The sequence below is a fragment of the Myxine glutinosa genome, chromosome 1 (genome assembly GCF_964187855.1).
Source record: "Myxine glutinosa chromosome 1, kmMyxGlut1.1, whole genome shotgun sequence".
Classification (NCBI taxonomy): Eukaryota; Metazoa; Chordata; class Myxini; order Myxiniformes; family Myxinidae; genus Myxine; species Myxine glutinosa.
In genome coordinates, this window is record NC_136261.1 from 91233667 (window position 1) to 91253945 (window position 20279).

Genomic DNA, 20279 nt, shown 5'->3' on the forward strand with positions numbered 1-20279 from the left:
CCGAGCGCCCTGCGCGGTTGGAGGCCGAACTGCCGGTGCAACTGGCGGCCGCCACGCCGCACCGCCCACTTCCGACACGACGGCCGGGGCCTCCACCTGACCGGGCGTGGTGTTATTACCATACCAGGTTCGGACACAAGGCTCGGACGTGCCGGCCCCCGTGCACTTTCGGCAGGTCGGGAAACGGCCGGGCCGGCGTTCATTCCCAGCCATGAGCGCCGGCCACTCGGGCAACTTGCTGTTTATTCGGGACAAAGCGTCTGGGCAGCGTTTCCTGTGTGACACCGGCGCCCAACTGAGCGTCATACCCGCCTCCGAGCAGGACAGGCGGGACACCGTTTGCGGCCCCTCTTTGGTCGCTGCTAATGGCTCGGCCATACGCACTTTCGGCCCACGCGTCGTCACCCTCTGTTTCGGCAGCCAGCGTTTTCAATGGACTTTTGTGACCGCCTGTGTCCCTATGGCTTTGCTGGGCGCCGACTTCCTCTGCGCGCACGGGCTGCTGGTCGACGTCAAACGTCGTCGCCTTGTCAACGCCGAGACCTTCAGCTCCCTGGTGTGCACGATGAGCAGCTCCGCACCGACCGAACTGGCGTGCACCCTCCCGGCAGCGAACGAGTTCGCTCGCCTGCTCGCGGAATTCCCGGCCCTCACGCGGCCGACGTTTTCGGCCGTCGCGGTGCGGCACGGGATCGAACACCACATACCCACTACGGGCCCGCCGGTCTACGCCAGGGCCCGCCGCCTCGACCCGGCCAAGCTCGCCGTGGCAAAGGCCGAGTTCGACGCGTTGGAGCACCTCGGCATCGTGCGGCGCTCCGATAGCGCGTGGGCCTCGCCACTGCACATCGTGCCAAAGCGGGGGGGTGGATGGCGCCCGTGTGGCGACTACCGCCGTCTCAACGACGCTACCACCCCCGACAGGTACCCGATCCCGCATATTCAGGACTTTTCCGCCCGTTTGGCGGGACGGGTCATCTTTTCGAAAATTGACCTGATACGGGGCTACCACCAGGTACCTGTCCGGGCGGCCGACGTCCCGAAAACGGCCGTCATCACGCCGTTCGGCCTGTTCGAATTTTTGCGGATGCCGTTTGGCCTCAAGAACGCGGCCCAGGCGTTCCAGCGCTTGATGGACGGCGTGCTGCGTGACCTGCCGTTTCTTTTCGTCTATCTGGACGATATCCTCGTCGCCAGCACGTCCCGCGCCGAGCACCTCCTCCACCTCCGAACACTATTCGGTCGCCTCAGCGAGCACGGCTTAATTGTCAACCCGGTCAAATGCCACTTCGGCGCGACGACCAGTGACTTTTTGGGCCACCGCATCACCAAGACCGGGGCCGTTCCGCTGCCGACCAAGGTCGAGGCCATCACCACGTTCCCGCATCCCCGTTCCATCAAGGCCCTCCAAGAGTTCCTCGGCATGGTGAATTTTTATCACCGATTCGTGCCCCGCGCTGCTCAGCTCATGCGGCCCCTTTACGAGGCCCTCCGGGGCAAGCCGGCCAAGCATGACATTGTTTGGTCCGCGGCCATGGATGCGGCCTTCGCCAGCGCCAAACGGGCCCTCGCCGACGCAACGCTGCTGGCTCACCCGGTGCTCAACGCGCCCATTGCCCTCACTACGGACGCCTCCAACTACGCGGTGGGCGCCGTCCATGAGCAATGGGTGGACGGGGTTTGGCAGCCACTTGCTTTTTTCAGCCGGCAACTCCGGCCGAACGAGTTAAACTACAGCACGTTCGACCGCGAGCTGCTCGGGCTATTCCTGGCCGTTCGCCATTTCCGACACCTCCTGGAGGGCCGCCCGTTCACGGCTTTCGTCGACCACAAGCCGTTGGTTTACCCGATGGCCAAAGTCACAGAGCCGTGGTCAGCCCACCAGCAGCGCCACCTCTCCGCTGTGTCGGAGTTTACCACGGACATCCGGCACGTCACCGGAAAAGACAACGCTGTGGCCGACTGTCTTTCTCGGGCCAGCGCGAACGCGGTCCACCTCGGCATGGACTTCGCGCTTATGGCGGCCGAACAGACCACCGACACCACGGTGCAGGCCCTCCGGGCGGCGGACACAGGCCTCCGCCTGGCCGACGTCCCCTTCGCAGACACTGTCCTGCTCTTCGACGTCTCCCAAGGCCCGCCTCGCCCCGTCGTGCCCGTTACCTGGCAGCACCGCGTTTTCGCCTCCCTCCACGGCCTTTCCCACCCGGGCTGGAAAGCTTCCCAGAAGCTGCTGTCGGTGCGTTTCGTCTGGCACGGACTTCGATGGGACGTCCGCGATTGGGCCAACTCCTGCACGGCCTGCCAGCGGGCCAAGGTCCACCGCCACACCCAGGCCCCGCTGGCACCTTTCACCGTGCCCGAACAGCGTTTCGACCACGTCAACGTGGACCTGGTGGGCCCCCTTCCCCCATCACGAGGTTTCACATACCAGCTCACCATTGTGGACAGGACCACCAGGTGGCCGGAGGCCGTTCCCCTCATTTCCACCACCACCGCCGACGTGGCGCAGGCTTTCATCGCCACCTGGGTCGCCCGTTTCGGCGCACCGGCGGACATCTCTTCGGACCGCGGTCCGCAGTTCACCTCCGAGCTGTGGGGCGCGGTCGCCCGCAACCTGGGGGTCAAGCTCCACCGTACCACGGCCTACCACTCGCAAGCCAATGGGTTGTGCGAGCATTTTCACCGCTCCATGAAGGCCGTGCTCATGGCCGGCCTTCAGGACGGCGGTTGGGCCGACCGGCTGCCGTGGGTCCTTTTGGGCCTCCGCACGGCCCCCAAGGAGGACCTCCAGGCGTCCACCGCCGAGCTCGTCTACGGCCAGCCGCTACGCGTCCCGGGCGAGTTCGTGCCCGACGCTACCAGTCCCTGGTCCGCAGCTCGCCAGCACTCGGACCTCCAGGAGGCTGCCCGACGGTTTGCCCCCGTGCCAACGTCCCGCCACGGTGGCCCCCAGTCCTACGTCCCCCCAGCTCTTCGCACGGCGGAGTACGTTTTTGTGCGTCATGACGCACACCGGGGGCCACTCCAGCCGCCGTACGACGGGCCTTTCCGGGTCCTGCGACGGGACGACAAGTCTTTCGTCATCGACGTCGGCGGCAGGTCGGACCGGATTTCGGTGGACCGCCTCAAGCCGGTGCACGTGGACGTCGACCAACCACCACGGTTGGCCCTTCCTCCGCGGCGAGGCCGCCCCCCGTCCATGGTGCCCCCCGCTCGACCACCCACCACCACACTGGACCCCCCCCCCCCACGACTCTCCAGGGGTCGCTTCGGCCGGGTCATCAGGACCCCTCTTAAATTTACCCTGCCGGTGCAAGTCGATTCTGGGGGGGGGGCGCGTGTAGCGGTTGCCGCTGAACATACACAATCGCCTTACACCTGCCGAAGACGCAACCAGGGAGCGATCACTGTACCGGGCTCGCCCAGGCCGCCCGGACATGCCCAGACGCGCCTTTCCCGGGCATGCCCGGACTCGCCTTTCCCGGGCTCGCCCAGGCCGCCCGGGCACGCCCGGTCTCGCCTTTCCCGGGCATGTCCAGACTCACCTTTCCCGGGCTCGCCCAGGCCGCCCGGAGACGCCCAGTCTCGCCTTTCCCGGGCATGCCCAGACTCGCCTTTCCCGGGCTCGCCCAGGCCGCCCGGGCACGCCCAATCTCGCCTTTCCCGGGCAAACGCTCCGGCATGACGTGTTTGAGTGCATATATATATTGCCGCCCGATAAACGGGCTTTTCAGAGTACCCGAGTTTTGGTTTTGTTCAATAAAGAAACTCGGACGAATTCCCGTCTTTTGTCGCATCAATCCTTTCGACTCGCCTAGGAGCACAGCTCCTTCAGTTTGATATATGCATTCTGGGCATTCATAATGGAGATCACACTGTCGGCTCCAACATCCATTGTTCCTCTTCTTCTTCTTCCTCTTCCTCTTCTTCTTCTTCTTTCGAATGCAGCACGGCTGCAAGAAGCATCATTGCTTGAACTGTGGGGTAGCACCTTTGGCTGAGGGTGTGGCTGTGGCGCTGAGGCTATGCCCTCTGCAGGTTTATTATGGCAGGAATTTGTAATTTGGCCTGGGTGCCATATAGGACACCAAGGGAACTTAAATGTCCACCAACTAATGCCAGCAGACGGGCCACGCAGTTGGATTAGGTTTAAGTGGGCGAGACCATCTGTGTTTTGGAGCTAAGCGTGCATTCCCTCACTTCCTGTTGTTCATTTCCCCATCCTTATTTATTATTCATTTAACCTGTTTGTTTTTATAATTGATAGATGTTGATTTGAGTCTCAAGTTGGTCTTTCCACATTTCTTACTAAATAAGCACGCGCTTTGAATGAGAGCGTCCGGGCAGCCAACGTAGCACCAAATTAATAACAGTCCTTTTAACGTTGTTTTGTTAATTTCCTTTTGGCATTTGATCAATCCCATGAAGGCCTCCCCAACTGCTCGGTCATCCTGCGGACTCCATATCCGGTGGGATAGGTATAAGCAAAGACAATCCCATATTCCAACACGAGAAATTGTCAAATGTCCTTCAAGCATGAACCGCCTACCATGTTTATGATAATCACAGAAATACTCAACATGTCACAGATGGAGTGTGATTTAGTGCAGAAAATACAATAAAAAGAAGAATTATGAATTGTTACACAACCATTACAACACGAAGATACTCTACAAGAGTTTGTCTGCAGAAATCGTGAATAACTAGAACGGCACTCATTAGAGAGCATACCTCCGCCAGGTGAACAGTTTACGTTTTGTATCCTGTAGACCAGAAAATCACAATACAGAATCACATTTAAACAAAATCATCCGTCCACAACTTTTTGAGATATCCTGCTATGTATCGTTTTTTGACCGATCTCCCAATGGTGAAGAATCACTTAAAAAAATTAATAATTCTCATATCCGAATCCATATTCAGATCTTAACCAAAATCGAATCGAATCGTCTTTGTCAGACTCCCAACCTCTCCACCAAGTATCGTCCAAATCCATCCACAACTTTTTGAGATATCCTGCTATGTGTCGTTTTTGGACCGATCTCCCAATGGTGAAGAATGACTTAAAAAATTAAACAATTCTCATATCCGAATCCATATTCAGATCTTAACCAAAATCGAATAGAATCGTCCTTATCAGACTCCTAACCGGTCCACCAAGTTTCGTACAAATCCGTCCACAACTTTTTGAGATATCCTGCTATGTATTGTTTTGGCCCTCAATGATGAGGATTCACTTAAAAAATTCAACAATTCTCATATCCGAAACCATATTCAGATCTTAACCAAAATCGAATAGAATCGTCCTTATCAGACTCCTAACCGGTCCACCAAGTTTCGTACAAATCCGTCCACAACTTTTTGAGATATCCTGCTATGTATTGTTTTGGCCCTCAATGATGAGGATTCACTTAAAAAATTCAACAATTCTCATATCCGAAACCATATTCAGATCTTAACCAAAATCGAATAGAATCGTCCTTATCAGACTCCTAACCGGTCCACCAAGTTTCGTACAAATCCGTCCACAACTTTTTGAGATATCCTGCTATTTATCGTTTTTGGCCCTATCTCCCAATGGTGAAGAATCACTTTTAAAAAATCCAATAGCCGGATCTGAATCCGGATCTTCACCAAAATCGAATCATTTCGTCGGTGTCACATATGCTACATCTCTGCCAAATTTCGTCCAAATCCGTCCACAACTTTTTGAGATATCCTGCTATGTATCATAGAAGTTTGACATTAGGTTGACCTTTGAACTTTTGTCCTCAAAAATAGCTGCTTTCCCAATTCAGCTATGAACTATGCAATTGCTCTTTTATCATCAGGTTAATCGGACGAACATTCACCATTTTTCAGATGAAAATTGATGATTTTAGAAGTTTGGCATTAGGTTGACCTTTGATCTTTTGACCTCAAAAATAGCTGCTTTCCCAATTCAGCTATGAACTATGCAATTGCTCTTTTATCATCAGGTTAATCGGATGAACATTCACCATTTTTCAGATGAAAATTGATGATTTTAGAAGTTTGACACAAGGTTGACCTTTGACATTGTGACCTCAAAAATAGCTGCTTTCCCAATTCAGCTATGGACTATGCAATTGCTCTTTCATCATCAGGTTAATCGGATGAACATTGACCATTTTTCAGATGAAAATTGATGATTTTAGAAGTTTGACCTTAGGTTGACCTTTGACCTCAAAAATTGTTGGTTTCCCAATTAATTGATTCACTCTGCAATTGCTGTTTAATTTTCAAGTCAATCGGATAAAAAATGACTTTCTCAGATAAAGAGAGACCAGAGAGGTGAAAATATAATCTCCGCACACCGACTACTATTAATATGCATGCCGAGCTATAAAGGGGCGTACATAGCGACCCCTTTGAGGGGTCGACCCTTTTGCACATCGTTCCCCTGGGACAGGGGGAACGCGAGGTTAAGATAGGAATTCGGAATTTTTTGTCCAGGATGCCGGCGATAGTTCGCCTACTCTTTACCAATAACCCGGAGTAAAAACAGTCACGATGAAATGATGCGAATTGCAAGAAATATAGATGAGTGCATGATTATGTGTTTTCCCCGACGAGGGTCGCTACAGGGTGGACATTTTTGTTCCGAAACAAGGACGCATTTTGCTCTCGTCTTGCTCCACGTTTAACAAGCCCCGAAAAAATCCTGCTTTGCAACGAATTCCTGCAATCTCGGCACCACCGGCAACTTTTATATACTGAGTGACTTTGTCTACAAGCATGATCGGTCGTACCGGACGTCAGAAACTCCACATGGGGCGCGCACCTCCAAGTCCTGAGCACCCCCTCCTCCAAAGTAGCTCCTCCTACGTCATAAGTTCTCGCGCGGTGACGTCACTCGAGGCGTGTGAAAGTGTCGGCGCGCGAGACTCGCAGAACCAGCGGCTTGGGAACGTGTCCGTTGCTTCTCCGCGGAGGTTTACAGCTACTCAAATTCCTCGTCCACCACATTAGTCATTTCTCCTTCGGCCTCTGTCACAACCGAGCCAGGGTCTGAACGTCCAATGGTGGTGCGCGCTTATCTTTGTCACGACGGAAAAGGTACGCGTCTTTAATGACCAAGTTTAAGGATAACCAAATCTATGATGGTTCCGAAAGACAAAATTAACAATTCGATAATATTGGGATTTAAAACATCTGGCAAGGAGTGTGAACCTCTCTAGCAACTTATTTTGGGACAGAAACAAGGACACCCGTGATAATTATACTTACGAGCCCATGAGTGACAAGGAAAAGAGAATGTAACAATAAGCAGGTGAGCAAAGGACGGTCCAAGGCAAGGACTTGGTGGGGCCCCCGTAGGTATAAGTGAAAATATGGATGACGTAGCTAGTTGAGTGAAATAGTACTTGATTATGTTATCCTTCATAAACGAAGATGACTGTTCACATCTGACATGTGAACATCTGCAGATGTGAATTTTTACCTCCACCACCTAAGATGGGCAGAGGTGGTGTTTTCACCCCTGTCTGTCTATCTGTCTGTCTGTCTGTCTGTGAACAGGATATCTCAGAAAGTTGTGCACGGATTCGGACGAAATTTTGTGGAGATGTTGGGTATATGACCAGGACGAAATGATTAGATTTTGGTGAATATCTAGGTCTGGATCAGAGAATTTCTTAAGTGATTCTTCACCATTGAGTGATACGGCTAAAACCGATATAAAGCACATTTTCTTTGCTGATGACTCCACTCTCTGCCGCTCATCCCTCAGCCGCTCATTCCTCAGCCGCTCATCCCTCAGCCGCTCATTCCTCATCCCTCAGATCGTCAGTCTGCAGCCTCCTCACTCTCTGCAGACTTGGACAAAATCACAGACTGGTCAAACAAGTGGAACACGTCTTTCAATCCTGACAAATCTCACACTCTCACTATGTCTCTCCAAAAAGACTGACTGGACAACCCTTTGGAGTGAAGACTGACTGGACTATCTGCTTTCTCAACAATCCTCTCCAAGAAGTTCTGTCACTCAAGCTTTTGGGTCTCACTATCTGCCATGATCTTTCCTGGGAAAACCACATTTCCAATCTGGCCTCCAAAGCCAGTCTCCGACTGGGCGTCATGTCCTCCGTCGTGTGAGTCCTTTCTTGGCACACCTGAGCTCCTCACCACATACAAGGCTTTCTTCCGCAGCTCAATGGAATACTGCACTCCCCTCTGGGCTGGTGCTCCTGCCTCACACCTAGCTCGTCTTCACGCTGTTGAAACCAAAGCTTTCAGAATCATTGGAATCTCCCGCGATGAAGCTAACTCCGAGGGCCTTTCACTCACTCACTGCAGGCAGATTGGTGGTTTTTCCGTGTTCTACCGACTCTCCGGCCTTGCTCCCCCAGCTCTGTCTGTGCTCTGTCCCCCAAATATTCCTACAGGTCACACAAGATCGGCCAGCAACCCTCTTCTGGTGAAACTGCCAAGATCAAGACTCTCTGCTCACCTTTACTCTTTCATTCCTCTTCTCTCCCACCTCTAGAACAAACTCCCTCACTCTCTTCAATCCCACTCCTCCCTCCAGGTCTTTAAAACAGCTGTTCACCACCATCTCTTATCTTCCCCCATACAAAACCTTGATCTTTTCCACCCCCGTGAATTCACCCCAAATCCACTTTTTTGAAATACTGACTTCTTTTCTGGAAATCCACGCAGTGTCCATGTGTTTTTTTTTAACCTCTCCCACCCCCCCCCCCCCCTCTTTCCCAACGCCCCAAGCCCGCTCCCTCCCACAGATGTCCCGATGTCCCTGCTCTCGATCTTGTCTCCTGCTCCCTTTATCATATGGTTTATATTTTATGTGTCAGTTTGTCTTTTTGCGATCAATGTTAGCTCTTACATGAGCCTCGATCTTGTATACAAAAAAAAAAATCTCTAAAGGTTATGGACAGATTCGGACGAAACCTGAAGGCCACATTGTGTGTGTGACGAGTTATAATGGATTCAATTTTGGGGAAGATCCGAAAACTGATGTAGATACGAGAATTTTTCTAATATCTCAAATGATTCTTCACCATTGAGTGACAGGGCAAAACAGATAAATAGCATGATATTTCAAAAATGTATGGACAAAAATGTTTGGCTCCAATTCACCTGTGGCATACCTCAGCCATGCTCATTAACCCGTGCCATATCATTAAGTCACCATGCATGTTGTGGTTTCATGGCAGCAAGCCTTTGCCTTGAAGTGAATGGCTTTGAGTGTATGTATGTGTATATATATATATGTATGTATATATATATATGTATGTATATATATATATGTATGTATATATATATATATATATATTGTAACGGTTTTGAGAAGTGGGTAACGAATTTGAGAAGTGTAACGGTTTTTGAGGAGTGTAACAATTTTGGAGGAAGTGTAACGAATGTAAAAAGTATGGTTTTGGTATGTGTAACACCCTCGTAATGTAAATAATGGTCGCAGCCGTCCTCCTAGTTAATTCCATGAAACTTACACGTAGGCCATGATATATCTTTTTAAATAGTGTATTTCCTTATTCTATGTAGGCTAAATATGTGTTTCCCACTAGATTGACTTTGCATTGTATCAAACAAAATAAGCGTAGGCCCTTGCAATTTCCCCAAACATCTCCGCTCTCCAAAGTTCCTTTCAAAAGGGGGGGCGAGTGGTGTTCAATCCCGCAAGCCGCCATTGCCCATGTGCTAACCTCGGAGAAGAAAGGCGTGTCTCCACCTCGTCATAGAGGGGAGGAGTGAGCCAGCCCTAACAGCCAATCAGCACCGCGGTGAGCGACCCGGTAGGCGTGCCCTCGGAGCCGGCGGCTTGATTCCGCCCCGAGTGATAAAAGCGACTGTAAGGGACTGCTTCACAAGATGACCTGGGAGATGAGCGAAGAGGCGACACCAAGAGGAGCGGTGAGATGCGAAACGCTGCAAGCCAAAGAGGAGAGGTACTCGGAAAGGAAACCAGCTTTGGAGAGATGCGCTGAAAGGAGGGAGACGGCTCCACCAGAAGAAGAGGAGCAGGTGTGCCGAGCCAGCGCGTGACGTCTACAGCAGCGGATACGCGACGGAGGGTTTTCCCGCCAAAAACCGCGAGGAATTGAGAGCTGCTGCCTCCGACCCTCCTCCCTCTCCAGCAATCCACCTCAAGCCCTACCTGCCTGCAATATCCCCCGTGTAAGTGTGAACGTCGTCTGTCCTACTCATTGTCTTGGGGTTAAGTAAAATGAATAGTGTAAGTTAACGATTCGCTGTGTGACTGCTTCTTCCATCCATTGCTTGTGTGTGTATAATAAATCTGTTCTTCCTCCGTACTCTGTCTTCTTCTCTTTTCCTTCTCTTTCGGTCGCTTTAGAGGTTTCCCGATTGAATATCTGCGGTGCGATCTGGTCAACGTCGGGTGGAATCGGGTTCTAATCGGGGAGTAACTGTTCGGACGCGGTAATACCAACCGCTCGGTAAAATAACATCTAAAACCGCGTCTGTAACAATATATATATATATATATATACAGACTCTCCTCGAGTTATGACGGGGTTACGCTCCGGCAAGCAGGTCATAAGTCAAAGTAGTCGTAAGTCCAATCACCTCTCATGGACTTATTATATGTTACTTATTACATATTTCCAAGTCCGTATTCCACCATGGCATCATTTGTTAAAAGTCATACAGCCGAAATCCCATAATCCAATCCAATCCATACACTGTACAATATGTAAAATAAATAAAAGGGTTGAAATAAAAGATTTTATGACATTACAATGCGTTTTACTGTACAAAAAAAGCTTACAAAAATACAGGTACATAGTGAGGTACACAAATAATGTGGCACTGCCATAAGAAGTGATAAAGTACCTGATAACATAAACACATATAAACACACAAATCATTCCTTTGAACAAGATGGCTGGTCATCCATCAGTGGTGAGGCAGGGGACAGAGAAGGTGCGTACCAGGATCGTCTTCCTCTTTACTTGTCAATAAGCCGAGATATTGTATAAACCGTCAGCATCCAGGTTAATAGGTTGAAGAACAATTATGAGGGAAAAAAGCAACTTCTTTAGGAGTTTCACGATGGAGATGCTTGCTCGATGGAGGTTAAACCATTGGTTGATGTTGGAGAAACGTTACCCTCAATGTCGTCACCAAAGTACTATCAGTAATCCAGTTAACCCTACCTTCACTATTTGAGCTTGATAGAGATGTGTGCTTACAGTAAAATACGATGTGAGTCACATTTGAAAATAAATCACAGGCCTACCTGCGTGACATGAAAATTCTTCGCATCATCTACACTTTCGACCCGAGTGCTCTGGCCCTGGCGTAGAAAAGCATACGCTGATGGTTCTCTGTCCAACTGCCTAAGCCACGTGAGATGGCGGCCATGATTTTACCGTTCTCGAGCTGCACGATTATTTTCATCTTTAACTCCAGGTCGATCGCCCTCCTCTTCTTTTTCTCCGATCCATCAGTGGATGCACTCTTCCTCTTGCTAGACATGATGATGGCAGTACGGTACACACACACTTATAGGTGATGGAGCTTAAGGGATGTTGTCAGTGCGAGGCACAAGGAGCAACTGAGTTTTTGCGATGGTCGTAAGTGCGAGTCGTCATAAGTCGCCTAGATCGTAACTCGAGGAGAGTCTGTGTATGTATATATATATATATATATATATATATATATATATATATATATATATATATATATATATATATATATATATATATCTATCTATCTATATCTATATATATACATATATATATATATATATATACATATATATATATATATATATATATATATATATATATATATATATATATATATATATATATATATATATATATATATATATATATATATATATATATATATATATATATATATATCTATATATATATCTATATATATATATATATATATATATATATATATATATATATATATCTATCTATATATATATATATCTATATATATATCTATATCTAGATATAATATATATATATATATATATATATATATATATATAATGATATATACATATATATATGTATACCTTGTATATATATACAGACTTGGCATTTAATATGGAATATTTTTTTTTTCTTAACTTGGGTTTACTTTCTTAACTCAGTATATCAATCTGGTGAGTTCTTTTACACTTTGGTGATTTGTTTGTTAAAAGAACCATGTCACTGATTGTCTGTCGCAGCAAGAAGTCAACAACAGGATTATATCACAGGTGGCGTGGCAAAATGTACGGACAGATGCATTTGATGATTGGCTTCACAGTCGGGTATACAAGGGTTGTTGCGTTCTGTATTCGTGGAAAACAACTGCTGCACGTCTCCAAAAGTTATTGCTGCTTCCTCTGGAGATGGTCCGTCAACTCGACAATGCTGTTTGTCATGGAGTGGTGGCTTTACGAAATTACGGCATGAAACAGCGTGCTATTGCTCGGCAGTATGGCATCACTCAAGGTCAGGTGTCAAAGATCCTGAAACGAAATGCTCAGAGGGGTGTCCCTACTCCAATAGCGAGGCCAGGACGTCCCCGCAGAACCACAAGGAGGGATGATCGCCAGCTGCACCGGTTAGTCCGCAATGGCCGTACCAAGTCAGCTAATCGGCTTAGGGCTGAGTGGCAGCAACTGACAAATGTGCCTGTATCCAGAAGGCTAGTCAACCAACGACTGGTTCAAGCAGGCTATCGTGCCAGGCGTCCCCTGAGAAAGCCATGCCTGACCAGAAAACACCGCCAGCGCCGATTGCAGTGGGCCAGAGAGCACCGTCATTGGCAGCCAGGACACTGGAATCACATGATCTTCAGTGACGAGTCTAGATTTCTGGTCTATCGTCAAGATGGCCGCGTCCGAGTGCGCAGACAAGTGCATGAAGCCTACAACAAAGATTGTATAGTGCCAAGAGTCCTGGAGGTGGTGGGGTGACCGTTTGGGCTGCTTTTCATGCAGGGGGCAAAACTGACCTGGTTGTTCTGAATGGAAACCTGAACCAGTTCAAGTACAGGGCCATTCTGGAAGAAACATTGCTTCCATTTGCTCGTGCAGCCTTTCGAGGAAACTTTGTCTTCCAAGATGACAATGCACGGCCTCATCGTGCTCGCATGATCCAACACTTTCTTGCTGACCATGGTGTAGAGCATATGGAGTGGCCTGCCATGTCCCCGGATATGAATCCGATAGAGAACTTGTGGGCAGAAATAACGCGTCAAATCTACCACTTGGACCAGCAGCCGACATCTGTGCGTGAATTGCAGCAGGTTATTGTCACTGCATGGCAAGCGATTCCTGTCCAAACCTTGGCAAATCTCGTGAACAGCATGCCTCAACATGTACGTGCTCTCCTGAATGCTCGTGTGGGTTACACGAAGTACTGAACTGTAATTTTACTGTGCGTAATCCCAGTCGTAATTTAACTTTTGTTTTTGTTTAAATTTTTTTTGGCTAATGTGCAAAATAAAGAGATACTTCTGGAAATCGTACAGACGTTTAACACAGTACTGTCCATGAATTGAGTTCGATATCAGTTTACATCACTTTCAAGGATCAATTTATTTGTTTCGAAATGTCAAATGTGGTTTTTGTTTCTTTTAAAGGTCTCATTAACAAAATCTAGAATAATTTCAACATAATTCCAATGAACTTTTGGTTCTAGGACATCTTGAAAAGTAAGTTCACCCCCACAAAAGAAAATATGCCATATTAAATGCCAAGTCTGTATATATATATATATATATATATATATATATATATATATATATATATATATATATATATATATCCTTGATGAGACTTGTTCCAATTTTAAAAAGCCAAAATGATTTCTGTGTCTATATTGATCGATAGATTGAAGCATGTCCTTATTTTTCGACGGTTTCTGACACATTTAGCCATCAGATACGATCCAACATTGTCATTTGTTTCACTTCCTCCATTGTCGCCACATTTGCCTCTTCCATGACATTCACGATACATGGCGTTGTCTTTCTTCCTCTCCTTGCTTTTCCATCATTGAAGCCTAAGACAACACTCATCAACAGCTCCTCATTTACTCACTTTCTCAGTTTTTGTTGGTTAACATACAGCACCCACTTCATTGGCTATGGTAAATTCCCGAACCACCTCGATTGGGCCCAAGACCTCTGTTCTTTCCTTTTGGATGGTATGATATGATCATCAGGTTGTTCTGCGAATGCTTAGTTGTGGAATTCCTGAAGTGGTTTCTCAATCTTCTAAGAGTTGAAAATGTTCACTCCACCATGGTAGTTGTGATTAGTGTGATCAAGTAGAGATTTTATTAGCATACTATTTTTGGGGAAAGATTGTCCTACCCCCTCACCCCCCCCTCCCCCCACCCCCAATCCCACAAATTCTGGTTGCAATATCTACGACTACTAGGTACTTTCTTGACATTTTTGATGAAGTCTTCCACAAAATGGCTGGCGAAGCATTACGTTAGACTGAACCTGGCAGAAAATTTTATTTTGTCCAGGGTGCTGGTAATAACTTGCTCACTCTTCACAAAAGGCACCGTGGTATATTTATTTCCAACAACAATCATTGTTGGCATATGGGGCCACCGATGCAAGTCCTTCAAATTAGTGTCCCACACATTGAAGCACCATCTTGCATGCAAAACACCAGGGAGACTGTTTATAGCTGGGCCGAGATTCAAACCCAGGCTAGACAGCTCAACAGCGAGTGCGCATACCTCTAGTCTAGGCTATCCTGCCAGCCCTCCTAAGTCAATGTAATATATAATAAATAATATAAAGAGATAAATCCAAGAGTAAACATGAAAAGCGAACTTATTACTCCCACATACTTGGTGACAGAAAAAGTAGCGAGTGAACTTTTGAATAAAAAATAATTTCACTCTAATATTTTGACTTTTATGTTCTTTTTCTCCTTTTCCTGGTACTCTCACTTTTGATGCACCCACTGGAACTTCCTTTCAATTTTACTGGACACAAAAGAAAGCTTTCACTTGTTTACACGTTACTTTTCACTAACCCTGAAGTTCAAGATAATATATTATTGCGAAACATTTCATTTGTGTCGTCTTTTTGGAAGGAAATGCAATTTCTGCCTGCAAATGCAAATGCAATGCAAATGCAAATGAAATGCAAACAATGAAATCCAAACTCAGGTAAAGGTTATTCAAACCACCACACCCTCCCTGTTGCATCCCCCCTTAAGACTATTTTTGTTATGACTTCTTTGCAGTAATCTAGACTCGTCGGCAAAAGGAAGACTGACAAAGGGAAAACAACATTTGTAAAATCACAAGATGAGAAGAACAGACTTTTGGGAAAGCATGACAAGAAGGAACAAATGATATTTGAAAAGTTAAATAAAAAACAAGAATTAGTCATTGCAAGAGTGGAATTCGTTGGACAACCATCCAGGATCATCTGCTTCGTGCTTTAGGGAAAGGTTAAAGTTGCGGTTTGTCCTGTTGGCATATGCACGGAGTCATTATTCATTAATCATTCGGCTGCACCACCTGCCAGGGCTCCCTGCAAGCAGATGTTGCATAAATATGGCCAAGTTCCTCCCACCGGAGACAGCTTTGAACTCGAAACCTTTAGATTATATGGCAGGAGGTTTGCATGCTGAGAGAACTTGGAATAATCAATCAGGACAAGCACCAGGACTTTATCCATCATCATAATTATCTGAATCATAAAGTAGAGTTCATGCTCGTTAATTAATCCTAATGCGAGGAGAAAATGCTGCTCATTACGAACTGTTTGAGAAATTATTGTAGCGTTGTACTTGTATATGTGTTTTTATATTTACACGTCTAGACCGTTCCCTCTAAGCAAGTTGTTGTGTTCTCCCAATCACCCTCTACCCCAATCTTGCACTCCCTCGAAACAATCTTACCTTTTTACTAATTCCCCTCCCCCAACAATGAAATCCCATCATACTTTTCATTTACCTATTTCCTTTCCCCCCCCTCCCCCCCCAACAGCCCAATGGCTCTACCCCGTTTGAGCTCGAGCAGCTCACGGCGTATTCTGGAGAGTACGGTCGCCTACACGGTAAGGAAGAGTGAGACTGAGTGAGTGATCGTCACAGGGCAGTAACATGGACTACAAGGGACAAAAATCTTTTTATGAATGAGAATGAGAGATTGTAGATAATTCCTGAGATCTACCAAAGATAACGATCCTGCGTTGGCGTGTTTGTGTCCTCATCTATCTTTGTGTCCTCATCAGATGTGTCCTCATCTGTAAACTCTTGGTTCATGATACCGAGAACCCATGTTTGAATTCCCATACCATATGTGTCCATTGTCTTCTAATATGCTTATAGTACACGTAACCAGATATACGAATGTCTACTAATGTCTTTTTTCCTGATTGTGATATATGTACAAGCTCCTCCATGAGCCTCAGATCATTAAAAAAAACAAACAAACTGCAAACAGGTTGAATTGTAAGTTTCAGTCTTGGACACGTATATTTATTTAGCCCTTAAGATCAGAAGAGCTTGCCCCCAGATGTCTACTGTTTGGCACCATATAATATTGGGATACTTTGAGAATAGATTTGCAGAATGCAGTATGCCATCAGTGATGTCATACTAGATTGACGAATCAGAGCCAGAAAGTTACATCTCCGCAGCGCATTACCAAAGACCACAAAAACAGGGATTTGTGCAATGCTAACGTGCATTAAAAAAGCAGTTTTCATCAACAGTAATCAGTACTGTTTTTGCCTTAATGAGAAGGAAAGGGGACATGAAGGAAACCACATTCAAGTGGATAACGTATAGCTTTCCTCCCCCGCCCCCTCCCCCCAACCCTCTGTCGATATCTAAATCCCATTAATCTCTTGAAACTTCATTTTCTTAAAATTTTAATTACACCCTTAAATTCACTTTACCAGTGTAAATCTCCCTCCCACAGGGATTTCCCAGACACCGAGATGAAACGAGAGAGAGAGAGAGAGAGAGAGAGAGAGAGAGAGAGAGAGAGAGAGAGAGCGAGAGAGAGAGAGAGAGAGAGAGAGAGAGAGAGAGAGAGAGAGAGAGAGAGAGAGAGAGAGAGAGAGAGAGATATATATAAAGTGATATAAAGAGATAAAATCAGATGACACGTGCACACGAGGAACTAGAACTACACTCGCTAGAGCACATAGCTCCACCAGGCTGAACGGTTTACATTTTGTATCCCATCGATGGGCCGGATCCAGATCCGGATTTTCACCAAAATTGAATGAATTCGTTCTTGTTGCACACCCAGCCTGTCCACCAAGTTTCGTCCGAACCCATCCACAATGTTTTGAAGCATCGTGCTCTATATCGTTTTTGACCTCTCAATGGTGAATAATCACTTTAAAATTCTAGTATCTGGACCTGGATATTGACCAACATCGAATCAATTTGTCTTTATCACACACGCAACCTGCCCACCAGGTTTAATTTAAATCGGTCCATAACATTTTGAGATATCCTCCTCACAGACAGACAGACAGACAGACAGTCGGTCAACAGGGGTGAAAACATAACCTCCATCCACCTTTGGTGGCGGAGGTAATAACAGGCTTATTGGAAGGAGATGCAGGATGACACGAACAGAGAATCCCGAAGGAAAGATTGACTGAAACAATGAATACATAGAAATAAATATGTTTAGTACAGAATAATAGGAAACTAAGGCACCACAAGCACACACTCAGTCACCCTTTTACCACCTCCGCCATGGTCATGCTGACAGCACCTGAGCATTCTCTCGCTCCAGATGAGCTCCGCCAATCATGCACCCCGCGTTTACCACTGTGGTGGCATCCTGCTGCGCTAGTGGATTCACGACGTCTGTTGAACCATTGTGGGCTGTGGGGAGGTTTCTAAAGGCCACACATTGGACACAACACAGCCAAAATCCCTTTTAGTCCCACCCAATCCTCACATTGCCTGGGTGCCATGTCTGCTTCATAGAGAGCACGTTCGCAAAGCACACCTGTCGAATGCCAATGTAAACAATACCGCTTCTCACAGCATTATATAAGAACAGGACAGCTTTTTAAAATACATGTATGGTCTAAGGCTCATAATAGAGCTGACACCCACACACACACACACCACGGACATAATGACGAGACAAATACTTAACACAGTCACTGAGCTTGGGGGAATTGCTGTCACTGCCGTCACTTCCCGGGATGCTCTGGGTGCCAGCAACATCAAAACAATGGCGCCGCTTTTATCAACGCACTCAGTGGGCATTTCCTCCTCCCCATGGATGCCAACCAATGAACCGATGGTTGTGTGTGGTTAATTTCCTTCACTCTAATATGCCCATGGTTACAGACAATGATCTAGGCTATGCGAACGCATGGACCACACTAACTTAACATGCTTCCTCATTCGTACCTCCCCCCCTCTAATGTAACTATATATATATATCTATATATATATATATCTATATATATATATATATATATATATATATATATATATATATATATATATATATATATATATATATATATATATATATCTATATATATATATATATATATATATATATATATATATATATATATATATATATATATATATATATATTTATATATATATATATATATATATATATATATATATATATATATATATATATATATATATATATATATATATATATATATATATATATATGGGTTGCTATAATATGGTTGTGGAAATTACTTATCGGGCGATAACATTGCTTAGCATGGTTTAGATATCTTGGAGTGAGTGTGAGGTAATTTAATCATGATATTAGATATGCGCCCCTTAATGTATAGACAGATGTCATCCACCCTTCCTAATGTGTGTGTCTAAAAATGCTATCCCTTTGAACCTTTATTTAATGATCTGCCCTCTGGAATCTGTCGTTTGCATTCTTTTTAGTGTCTAAGTAGGCCATCAGCCCGCAGTTTAGACAGGAAAAGCCACCAACCATACTGACCGGTCCTGCAGCACCAGTACCATCAGGGTGCAGGTCAGAGAAGGGTTTGCCCCAACCCCAGATTGGACTTTGGGCCAATGGTGAGTGAGAGGGGAGGGGCACAGTACATCATGGCCTGAGGTGGAGGCCAGAAACTATGAATGCATGGGTAACCGGGGCAAAAGGGGAGATACCCGGGAAACACCCTCTGAAAGGCTGGGTCATGTCTGCGGACTGCCCCATCAAGTTAGTGTTACGGATTCGTCACTTCCGCTGTTGTGGTTTTCATCCACTGGAAACACTTCTGATTCTATGTATTATTATTATCATTGTTTAAGTGAAATGGCCATTAGTATTATCAAAATGTAAAAGGGTTAACTTTAAATGAAACAGGAAACCGGATCGGGAACCGGAAGAGGAAGAGGAAGAAGAAGGCAAGGGTGTGGCGAGTGAAGTCGGACAAGAAGCGAGTAGCTTCCAGCTCCGTAGCGAGCGTTGTCGAACGAAAGTCGCGAGGGAACTTTGAGTTTCCTTGAAAGGAGTTCATGCGATAGGTGTTATCGCTGGGGGATTGAAAAACCTGTGTCGTCAGGTTTGGGCGTTGCGATTCTTAAGAATCATCGCCGGGTCGTATTGACTCAAGTAAGAGCCATCGGCCATTTTGACACTCGCGCTTTGTTCAGTAAAAGGTCTTGGCTACACGTCAGCTTTTTCACCATCCTGTCGTCTGTCGGGGATGTGTGGGCGCAACGCTGAGTTTGAAGTTTAAGTGGCGGTTCGCCGACTGAACCGGGAACGTTCCTATCTGGAGGGGGCCTTTGGGATTTCCCGTTCCGCCGCGAGTTTGCTTTTGGTTTTGGACCACGTGACTTTTTGCGTCGCTTTGACTGCCTACGCCTGAGAGCTGCTTCCGCGGTGCGACTGCCCTTGCCATCTGCACGGGATTCTGGTCTCGATTGGACATTGTTCTAGCGATCGCTGGAGCGAGTCAACCTCGTCTTGAGGATGGGAATATAGAGACATTGGGGAAGGTTTTTCCACTCACTTGGAACACCGTGAGTTATCCTATGCTAGTTGATGGTACCATCATAAGATGTATTGAGTGTACTTTTGATTGCTATTTGTTGTACCATTATTCTTGTGTGATTTTTAATACAATATTTGTTTGTTGATAATCATTGGTTTGGTTTCACTATTGATTTCTGACACAGAATAACATATTTTTCTGCCGTGGCTCCTCTCGGGACTCGGAGGTACATCGCGACCAGGGGGTCGGGGAGGAACACGTAACATTAGCCACCCCCCTAGAGCAACGCCCCA

At 46.5% G+C, this 20279-nt stretch overlaps 1 protein-coding gene across 1 annotated transcript in view; it reads left to right on the forward strand.

The window, feature by feature from the left end:
* LOC137426162 (rho GTPase-activating protein 6) overlaps positions 1-20279 on the forward strand; it is a 226238-nt gene that overhangs the window by 27273 nt on the left and 178686 nt on the right. The window contains exon 2 of the mRNA XM_068114854.2: positions 15999-16068. Coding sequence (XP_067970955.1) covers positions 16003-16068 — 66 coding nt within the window. The 5' untranslated portion in view covers positions 15999-16002. The remainder of the gene's footprint in view (positions 1-15998; positions 16069-20279) is intronic.